General features: G+C 43.6%; 1 protein-coding gene across 1 annotated transcript in view; it reads left to right on the top strand.

The window, feature by feature from the left end:
• The first annotated feature begins 5,122 nt into the window (after nucleotides 1-5,122).
• Nucleotides 5,123-11,067, top strand: part of LOC147442788 (dynamin-related protein 3A-like) — a 48,352-nt gene continuing 42,407 nt past the window's right edge. Inside the window, exons 1-4 of the mRNA XM_086528827.1 lie at nucleotides 5,123-5,637; nucleotides 5,795-6,077; nucleotides 6,191-6,219; nucleotides 6,302-6,403. Coding sequence (XP_086384953.1) covers nucleotides 5,242-5,637; nucleotides 5,795-6,077; nucleotides 6,191-6,219; nucleotides 6,302-6,403 — 810 coding nt within the window. The 5' untranslated portion in view covers nucleotides 5,123-5,241. The remainder of the gene's footprint in view (nucleotides 5,638-5,794; nucleotides 6,078-6,190; nucleotides 6,220-6,301; nucleotides 6,404-11,067) is intronic.

The following is an 11,067-nucleotide window of genomic DNA, read 5'->3' as shown; positions in this document are numbered from 1 at the left end:
TGTTTCTCCCAAGCCTCACTCCTAGTAGCATGTAATCTAAAAACATGCATACCTATACTAAAGAAAACGGATGCACATATAAACCAAAAAGCCTTCTTATGTTACAATCTCCACATCCAAGCTTGGTGGATTGTAGAGTTTGTCTATGATGTTGTTTTAAATCTCCCACAAAAGGTAACCAGGTTATTCTCAGCAGACATCAAAAAATGCTATGAGCATATCCCTCATCAAGGAGAAAATGGTTTGATCAACCTAGCTAACCAACTGATCTCTTTTGGCTTCCAAAAAAGAAAGGAAACATATATCTTCTTTCGAGATCTCCCTACATCATGCTGTTCTGGAACATGGTCAAAAGTGAGGTACATAAATGACATGTCTTTTGATAAAGATAGGGCAATGGAGCTTAGTGAATGGCCAATTTCAAGTATGATTATCCAAATACAAGACAAGCTCTATCGACAAATAAATGGAATCCCTATGGGATTATCTTGTTCTCCCATTTGGTTCAACTTATACCTACATGCTTTGGAATATGATTTCTCAACAAAATTATACACCTCCTTGAGGTGAGACAATGGATTTGTAATTTCCAACACACTTACATATATTTTGATGACATACTTTGGCTCAATACTCCTGACCCATAGTTTTTTTTGGACTCCCATCTCATTTACCCACCATAACTCATCATTGATGATCAGAGCACCTCTAAAGATGGAACCAATACCACCTTCCTCAATATGGCTCTTCAAATAGATAACAATATTTCAAGGACCATTTATCTAAAGGATGACAGTCTCTATGTTCCAATCCTAAAATTATACATCCATAGAAGCAACAACAGACCTTGTAATTGGTCACATAAAGTTTGCCTATCCCAAATAAAGCCTATTCTCTTCTGTAATCATGACCCAGTTAAAGCCTCATTGGATATCAAAAGGCTAGTTGACATGTTCTACAACAATGGTTTTGAGAGAGCAAGATTATGGAGAATTATCCATAGCTACCTATAGTCCATTACTCCTACCCAAGGAGCTTGTAACCCAATATTGGTCAATAATCTACTCAATGGTGGGCACTAGTTACCCCTGTTTTACAGGGGCCTAGTGCCCCCAGGGATAATACTAACTGCAGGATGGCTGGTGGGACACACACATGCTCTATCCAAAATTAAATTTTTATTATTATTTTGGGTATAGGGTACAACATCATTCTTCTTCTTGTAATCATGTAGTCTAATGGGCATTGTTTACACCTAATGGAGGACAAAATTGACGTGGGCCAAATAGACCACTCACACATGCTACTGAACCGTCTTCCCCACTCTTCCCACTACCCGTAGTTAAAAAAACAAACAAACTGCTGCATGGAGGGTCTATGGACTCCACCACCCCAACGGCCAACTACCTTTGTCACAAGGAGCAGCTAAGGTGGGCCAACATAATGCCTCACACTATATATTACCAAAGGGTTGTTACCCTGCATGAGGAAGGAGTAGTTGATGATCTCCTTGGACCTTTTTTACTCCCCAAGCTCAACACAAGAGGATAGCATGGACTCTCAGGTTATAAAGATAAGGAGTTGATTAAATTGTGGACATCGATAACAAGTGCTTGTTTCTTTTAACACCTATATTTCACATTAGGACTAACTTGGTTGTTTTGTTCTATGTGATGATTGCAGGTATAATAGGAAACATTCTTGCAATTTGACAAGGCTCCTACCATCTTTTGTATGAATGTTTAAAGAGGAAACACCTCCATGGATAATTTATCTAATTGCTATTAATTCCTTTTTTTGAGAATCACCCCCCTCTAAATTTTGTCTAGAACTGTCAAAAGCATAGGCCTCATTATTTTTAGAGAAGTTTATTGTCCTTTTGTATAGAGTAAGATGTTTGAATTTTTCATAGGCTAGGTTCAGACGGCATGGTAGAAATCCAGAGATGCTAAGCCTCGTCTTCCACCCCTAGTTCACACAGAGCGGTGGTAGGTCTCCGAAAGCTTCCTTAAGCCTCGCAAACACAACAAGACAACACTGTTTTGTCTTCTTCAGCGCGATAACGAGCTCTTCCGAGGGGGGGTGTCTTGGAAATGATGTGGCAGGTCCGGAAGAAGCTGGCTTTCTGACTATCCAATCCTTCTACACCGCCTTTCATAGCCTTCGCCTTTCTCCGTCCCATCGAAACCGGGCCACAATGTTGACAAGTTGTGTGTGATGTTTACAACAAAAATTAAGAGATGATTCGTATCATCAATAATCTATACTCTTTATAATGGAGCTTAAAAACCCAAGTTCATTTCAAAAAACACCTTACAAAACATGTAAGAATTTATACTCTTTATAATGGAGCTTAAATTTTTAAGGAAGAAGAGGGCGTCCACGTGTCACTCCCTGGTTCATTTCAAAAAACACCTTACAAAACATCTAATCTAAAATGCAAAAGTAAAGGGTAAGATTGTAAGAAATGACAGCCTAGCCTAGCCTTTTCAGAATGTAAGAAGAGCCTTTTCAGAATGTAAGAAATGATAGACAAGCCTTTTCAAATGTAAAGTCATGAGACTTTCTATTCCACATAAAATACACGTTAAAGTTTGGGATAAGTTTAGTGGAGGTTTTGTTACTCGATGCGAATTTACTTTTTGAAGATATAACCAAAAAAGAAAAGTTTAGTAATTTTTCTTTGTTCAATGAAAATGTAATTTTTGAAGATATATTTGGTTTTATCTTTTCAAGGGTCTTTTTTCAAGACCAATATTGATATGTTTTAGAAAATTTTGAAGTATATATTTCTTTAAAGAGCTTGAGAAAAAGAAAAAAGCTCGCCTAATTTCTACTTGGGGTTGTTTCGCTTTGAGGACATACATGACATGCAAATACAGGGATCGTTATCCACATTATTGACCATGAGAGAGAGAGAGAGAGAGAGAGAGAGAGAGAGAGAGAGAGAGAGAGAGAGAGACCATCACATTGTATGTGTGCATACACATGTACATTTACGAGGGGGAGAGAGAGAAAGAAAGATTTTATCGTGGAGCTCATGCACTTTTCAAAATTTCAAGATATTATTTTTTGGCATTTTATAGGATAGCTAAAGTTTTTTACCCGTAAAAAATGGATTAAATGTCCGACAAAGACCAACCCTTACATTAACACCCCAAATGGGTAGAGAGATTTTCGAGTTGATGGACCTTTTACCAACTCTTGGATATTTTTTTCTTTTCATTTTTAAGAGTTAACATGTGGACTATGCTTAAAAATCTATAAATTCCTTAAATTTTGGCATGCAAGGGTGTCAATCTAAAATCAACTAAAGAGAACATCCCATATGGGTAGAGAGATTTCCCAGTTGATTGATGGACCTTTTACCAATCCTTAGATATTTTGTTCTTTTCATTTTTAAGAGTTAACATGTGGGCCATGCTTAAAAATCTATAAATTCCTTAAATTTTGGCAGGCAAGGGTGCCAATCTAAAGAGAGAGAGAGAGAGAGAGGGAGAGAGGGGGGGGGGGGGAGGAGAGGACAATTGTTAAGTGCCGTGTTTAATGTGTTGAAATGCAAGTCCAACAAATGACGCAAGAGGAGGGAGAGAGGAAAATAGAACAAAATGCTCGCGTGTAGGAACAATCTAAAGTGACTTTAAAAGTTACAAGACAACCCTTCAACATAAGTGAATATCTATGGGGAGGAGGAGGAGGATAAAGAGAGACAGAAGATAAACAAGAAGAAATTTTTTAATGCCATCGGAATAATCCCAAAAGATATATCTCACAACATGGGTAAGAATAAAGTTATTTTTGTTTCATCTTCTCTCTCTCTCACACACACACACACACACGTCTTGATAAAAGGAGAATTTGAAATGTTGTAGGAACATCCAATGAAACCTCAAAGATCTATCTGATGGTACTCTCTCTCTCTCTCTCTCTCTCTCTCTCTCACACACACACACACACACACACGCTCGTCTTGATAAAAGGAGAATTTGAAACGTTGTAAGAACATCCAATGAAATCTCAAAGATCTATATGATGGTAGAGAGAGAGAGAGAGAGAGAGAGAGAGAGAGAGAGAGACCAATCATAGCCATCTATATTTTTCTTTTCAAAAAAATGAGAAAAAAAAGTTAGCTTCTTCTTTTTAAATGTCTACCTGGGATAGTCACTTCAACTAGAGGGTTTTGGGGGGCAGGGGGAGGGAGGGAGAGACGAGGGGAGCATAGAAACTTTGAATATCATAGTTATTATATTGGAACAATAGCAGGATGCCTCTCTGTGACAAATGTGACAAACTCAAGACATGATCTTTCTTCAAGCATATATATGTGTGTGTGTGCGCGTGCACTATGTGTACATATAGACATAATTGGAACATAGCATGATGTCTCAAGACCTATGTGACAAATATTTGCTTAAAACATATATATATATATATATGTATATGTGTGTGTGTGTACTATGTGTACATATAGATATATTTAGTATACATACATCTATACATGCGTACAAGGATAGAAGCAAGTAATGGAGTGGAGCAGAGATATTGAATCCAATTCTGTTCCTATCATTGAAACCAATTCTAGAACTCACTCCATTTATAAAAAAAAGTTTTATTATTACATTGAATCCTCTTAGATTTCATCTCTTCGCACCATGCTAACGTATCTAATTTCTATAATCAAGCTTGGTAGCATTGCTAGATCAAGGTAGACCAAATGAAGGAATCTCTTTCTCTCTCTCTCTCTCTCTCTCTCATTATATATATATACACACATGCGCGCGCACACACACCCCCCAATAGAATTAGAGCACTCCTAAGTTTATTGAACAAGGGTTAGCACCTCATGAAAAATAATGTCTATGAGAAGCTTCCAATCTTGGTATCAAAAGAATGCTTTGCAACATCTATTAAGAGGTCTTGTCATGCATCACTTTTATAAATGTGATAGATTATATGTGTAGGAAGAGAATATTGACAGTGTTCCACTTGAAAAAGAAGATAACCCTATGTGAATAGAGGCATTGTTTTTTCAAGATAACCCTATGTGAATAGAGACATTGTTTCCTTGACAGCAGCAACTGGCCGTCACATACTAGTTTAAATTATTGTTACATAGACTCGTTCGTGAGCGCATTAACTTCGAAGCTGTTCAATTGAAATTTCTAGAGCTCTCGTTTTGAACAACCCATCAAGAGAAGAACTTAGCAGCGCGTAGCCACGGAGGGAGAGGAGGCAACCCGAATGGCGCAGGAAAGCGCCCAACAGCCAATGGCAGCGGGTGGGCCAACGCCAACCAACGGCATATCGGGAGTTCCAATTGGGCAGTCAGTAATTCCTTTGGTAAACAAGCTTCAAGACATCTTCTCGCAGCTGGGCAGTGCTTCCACCATTGATCTCCCCCAGGTTGCAGTCATTGGAAGCCAGAGTAGCGGAAAATCTAGCGTCCTCGAAGCCCTTGTTGGCCGAGATTTCCTCCCCCGAGGATCTGACATTTGCACTCGGAGACCCCTTGTCTTGCAGCTTGTCCAATTAGTTCGCAGACCCGATGACAAGTCTGATGTCATGGAATGGGGTGAGTTTTTGCACACTCCGGGAAAGCGCTACACAGATTTCTCTCTCATACGGAAGGAGATTCAGGTGAATTTGCCCCTCTCATGTTTTTCTGGTGCCCATGTTTTTAAGAACATGCTAGTTGTAGCTGTGCCTTGATGGTCCTTAGTATAGTCTAAATTATCTTGTTACATGGCGCTGCTCATCTGTTTTATGCAGCTCATTGCCCTTTTGTGATGAACAGGCTGAAACTGAGAGGGAGCTTGGATCCAATAGAGGCATTTCAGACAAGCAAATTCGTTTGAAAATTTTCTCACCAAGTGTGCTGAACATTACTCTCGTGGACCTTCCGGGCATCACCAAGGTCCCTGTTGGCGATCAGCCAAGTGACATTGAGGCCCGTGTGAGAACCATGATTCTTTCCTACATCAAACATGAAACGTGCATCATCTTGGCTGTATCTCCTGCCAATGCAGACCTTGCAAACTCTGATGCTCTTCAAATGGCAAGGATGGCTGATCCTGATGGTATGGTTTAACCTCTTGGTCTTTGAATTGTTCAAGTGAAAAGCTTTCACCTTCTTCTTTGCTGTTTCTTTCTTTGTCAATTAGGCTTGACATACTTTGTTTTTAACTTGTAGGCTCTCGCACTATTGGAGTAATAACCAAGGTGATCTGAAGTATTGTTACAGTTTTCTGCTAGCATCTGTAAAATAACTATGGTCTCAGTTGTCAGTTTTTCTTGGGAGCAGCTGGACATCATGGACAGAGGAACAGATGCTCGAAATTTTCTTCTTGGAAGCGCAATCCCCCTTCGGCTGGGTTACATTGGAGTTGTTAATAGAAGTCAAGCGGTATGTACTTTCCACTACCTTTTCAATACTATGTCATATATGTAGAAAAACTTCAGGACTTTGTAAAATAAGATGAGTGTTGAGGCTTGCCAAGAAGCTTTCAAGGTATGACAACAGGTATTTCACTATGACAATGGATTTTCGTTGAGCTAGGAAAATTAGTCTGCTGGACAGTGGCTCAACTAACCTCCAAACACTGAGCTTATCAAACTTTGCCCCAAATAATCGTTTCAAAAGTAAAGTGGATCTGATTGATCAATTATGTTGGGCTGTAGGGCATCTTGACTAGTTTTTGTGAAGGTCATTGAAAGCTACAAAAGTTTTCATCGGCCTCTCTATGTCAATGTAATGATGTTTGTGACCCATAGATCACCAAATGTCCTTAGCATCTAACAGGACATTCAACTCTACTATATTCTTGCAATCTTATCGATGTTTTATCTGAAGAGTGGAGAGCCTACATATCAATCATAGTAGCAATGTCCATTTCCCTACCTTGCCCACGGCTATTTCATATATTCTCTTAATTGTTGGGGTGAGACATTCCTTAACTCTTTTGGAGTCCTACATTATGCATGGTCACATGTCTTGTACCCACATGAATATCCTCCTGTCCTTTTTGAATTTTCCTTCATCAAGACTCCGCTTTCATCAGCATAATCTAGAATATTAACCTTCTATTATGACAGAACTCAGTTTGCAGATCTTTGTATTGACGTATGCTTGCGTGCGTGTGGTGTGGGTGTGTGAGAGCATATAATGATACCTAGTTCTACACCCACTATTGGGCATTGACGACATTAGTGGGGTTGTCATAGTATTCAGTCAGTACTATGCATGATGGACTTGACTGAATACTATGCCATAGTGTTCAGTCAGTACTATGCATGATGGATACGTTGTTTAATGAATGACTACTATGAGTCTATACCTTGCAGTTTCTTATTCCAGATTCATCTAGATAAATGTTTATGTACCTCAGAGGTGTAGCTCTCTGCTGCTCGCCACAAAACCCCCTCCCCCAGTCAGCTTGCTGCCCCCTGCTCTTTTGCCCTCGCTGCCCCAGCCAGCCAGCGCTTCCCCCTTTTTTTCTTCCTCTCCTGTTCCCTGTGGGCAGCAGTTTCGCCATTGTTTTCATCATCTTCATCTTTCCTTCGTTCCGACCTCATTCGCCATCAGAGCAGCAGACATAGATGGAGGATTTTGCTTTGCCACATCGGGTCTCGACTGAAGCCCCCTCGCCCGACTCCATGGAACCCACCATCCAACTTGCTCTTTCGTTGATAGAGCAAGCAAGCTTAGAAGCAAAGGTGGCGTGCCTTCAGGCCACCTCTGTTATCTGCAAGATCATTGGCACGTGACCTAGTAAAGGGGAGGTGCGTGATCTTCTCCAAGTCCGCCTTTTAGCAGAGGTGGGAAGATCACCGACATTCAGTTTCTCGGACCTGGCTAGTATAAGATAGAGTTGAGACTTCCAATATGGAGTCCAAGGTCGTTGCGATGAGCCTCGGCCCTCCCGGTCATCCGAGCAGCCAGAGCTCATTTTCGACAGTGGCGCCATGATGTTCGATCCGGCTACCGATGCTCTTGTTGAGGAGGCAGACCTGCCCATTTTGGTATGTTTCCTTGGCTTGAGGAGAGAGTTAGAGTTACCCGGAACGCTGAACGGGAACGGCGACGGGCCTCCCTGCGGAACGGGGGAACGGGAATGGGCCCGGAACGGGAACGGCGCGGAACGGCAGGCTAAAAAAACACCCAAATGGGCAAGGGAGAATGGGCCTTGAGGCTTGATGAGTGTGTGAAGAATGGGGGAGGAGGGGGGCATTATATACTTTTTTCACTGTTGAAAATGGCCGTTGGCTGCCCAACAGTCATTTTTTTAAATTTCAAAAACTGCCGTTGGGGCCGTTCCGGCCGTTTTGGTCTGTTCCAGTCCGTTCCGGTGGTCCCGTTCCGGTGACAACTTTCAGCCGGAACGCCGTTCCGTTCCGACGCGTTCCAGAAACTTCCAGCCGGCCGGAACGCCGTTCCGGCGTTCCAAGGCCCTAAAATGCCGTTCCCTGGTAACTCTGGAGAGAGTACCTCCCTCTACTTTCTAGGACAGGCTCCAAGATTGGGACTGTCTTGGAGACACCACGCACGGTAGCTTCCGTTGTTGCCAGCAAGCATACGTGCAATACGCGTTTTGGTTTGAGACACCCACACCCTCCCGAAGGTAGTTTTACTACCTTGGGTGAGTGGTGGTTGGCTCCGTGAGAATGTGGAGTATTCGGGCCTCTCGAATCAGTGCTTGATTTGTAGCAGATGGGCCATCTTCTCTTGTACTCGGAGGAGGCCCTGTTCCGTGACACAGACCCGGCCTACAGGATGGCCAGGCTCAGTAGACAGAGAGCACAGGCGGGTTCGTGGTGCCCAAGTGGAGGAGGGTTGGGAGCAGGTTCGTGGTCGACATCGCTAGGGACCACCACACCAGTTTGGCGTCCCCGGTTGTCGGCCTGCACTAGGCCAGCAGCAGTGGGTTCCCACAAGGAAGTGTCTCGACCTTCTACAACAGGTTGAGTTGTCGGATACCCCTTCCACCTCAGCTTTCCCTCCCCCCCCCCCCCCAATCCCTCCCGCTACCGCCTCTCCCATCCCGCCTGCTAGTTCCTCTGCTCCGCTGTCTGCTCCTCATATCTTACCATTGGCCCAGGGACAAGACCTTCCTTGACAGCTAGGAGGTCTCTTGGCAGTGCATTTGCTATGAGCCGCTTGGCGCGGGAGGAGCAACCATACGTGCGGACGTCCCTGTTGATGCAAGTTTCGCCTTTTGTGGAAGTCCCTGGTGGGTTGACCAGTTTCGACATCCGTCGCCGGTGGGACTTCTTCGCCTACAACTTCACATGATTCCTTGGTGACTCTTTTCTCGACCTTCAGGCGGCTTGCTTTAGAGTTCACGTGCTGTTTCTAGTAGCTAGAGGGATAGAGGCCCTGGACACAGTGGTTGGTTTCTCCTTTCACTGTGTGGAAGGGATCAGACTAAGTGGATTATGGACATAGTGACTTCTGCCAAAAGCTCACGTACTTACCAAAAGCTACCAGCAGCGTGAATTACGGAGCGTGGAAAAAAGCGAGCATGTTGCAAAACATTCTAAATCGTCAAGCTCATACATAGCCGTTCCCAAGAGTCAACTCAGCCCCATCCATTGACTATCTCGCCCACATGATTTCAGTGCCACACCCAACCTTGTCCGAGGGGTCCTCAAGCGTGTTGAAATCCCCACAAGGCAGCCATGTATCCGCACAGTGACCCACTGGGCCTTGCCTGGCACACTGATACCTCTACCCACAATGGCTTACTGCCATGAATTCGCAATAGCCATACATACACCTCCTTGAATGCCACTTGGCCCAAAAGTAGCTGACCAAAAAGCCTCACATCGACCACGCAAAATCTGTCCACAGCCCGGATACGGCTCTCACACAAGTGATGCTCCTAGAGCATAAGCATATCAATCGCTCCACCCACAAGGCATCTCTAGATCTCCTGTCTGAGTCAACCTCTCTGGCGTACAAACTGAGGTCCACCTAACCCTTGCACATTCCATGAGACTATCCTCATGAGGTCAGTGAGAGAAGGCCGATGTTGCCATCGCAGCCAGTCTCCCAATCTTTGAGGCAGGCTTGGATGGGGAGTAATCAGCATCCGAGTGACCTCGAGAAAGCCATGTCTGGAGTGTCCGTCGGACCCATGCCCAGGCTAGGCGTGCAGTCCGTAAAGCTATATCCTCCGTCCAGGAATCCTCATGAACATATACATAGTAGGGTGCACTCTGGAGTCTGCATGTCAGCATGAGCTTGAGGATTTTGGATGTTTGGCAGCATGTTTGCTTTGCACGCTCCGCGATTCATGGTGCTGGTAGCTTTTGCATGTTTTCACAACAGGACTATTCGAGTGGTAATACTTGCTTGCAAGGCAGAGTCAGCACCAAGGCTTGTATTCTCTGACAATAGTAAGCGTGCCTAGTAACTCGTGTGGTCGATGTTTACATCGGAGTTGATCTACATCCGCAATATTCACCCGTTTGGAGGAATCTTCACCGGGTATGCATTCACAAGCATCGGAAGCAAACAACATCAGAAGTACAGAAAGAATCCAAAGATAGAAGTTCGGCAATTGTGCCTCACTTTTAACAGGAGGGGATGTCACGTGTGCACTTCACTTGCGCTACGTGGACATGTTTCTGCTACAGTCTCGCCTCAGTCGTCTAGCTTAGGACCTAGCCTGGCACTTTGTGAGCCTCTAGGAGGACGTGCATGTCCAGGCCGGTCATAATTGCATACCCTCTCTTGCACATGACAACATTTCAGCATATAGGCATTTACCACGTGTGAATTGCCTCTTAAGCCATTCTATTAATCAGTGACTTTTCATTTACCCTTGTTGGAATGTAGGGAGGGAAAATGGCTAAAGGACCTATAAAAGAAATCCCTTGGGCGCTAGTGGAAGATAGAAGAGGCAGTAGCAACACAGGAACCTACAGACTTCAGAATCGCAGGCCAACACCTAGCGCTTTTAGTCTTCTTCTCCATCAGTGTTTTCAGCCAAGACACCCAACGTTTTTGCCTTTCCCGGCTTCTGGCCACAGCATTCCCAGTAGATCAGCCCTTCCCTCGTCGCATTC

The sequence above is a fragment of the Adiantum capillus-veneris genome, chromosome 14 (genome assembly GCF_014529385.1).
Source record: "Adiantum capillus-veneris isolate H3 chromosome 14, ASM1452938v2, whole genome shotgun sequence".
In the NCBI taxonomy this organism is placed as follows: domain Eukaryota; kingdom Viridiplantae; phylum Streptophyta; class Polypodiopsida; order Polypodiales; family Pteridaceae; genus Adiantum; species Adiantum capillus-veneris.
Note: the sequence above shows the minus strand (reverse complement) of the source record. Positions and strands in the feature narration are given on the sequence as shown.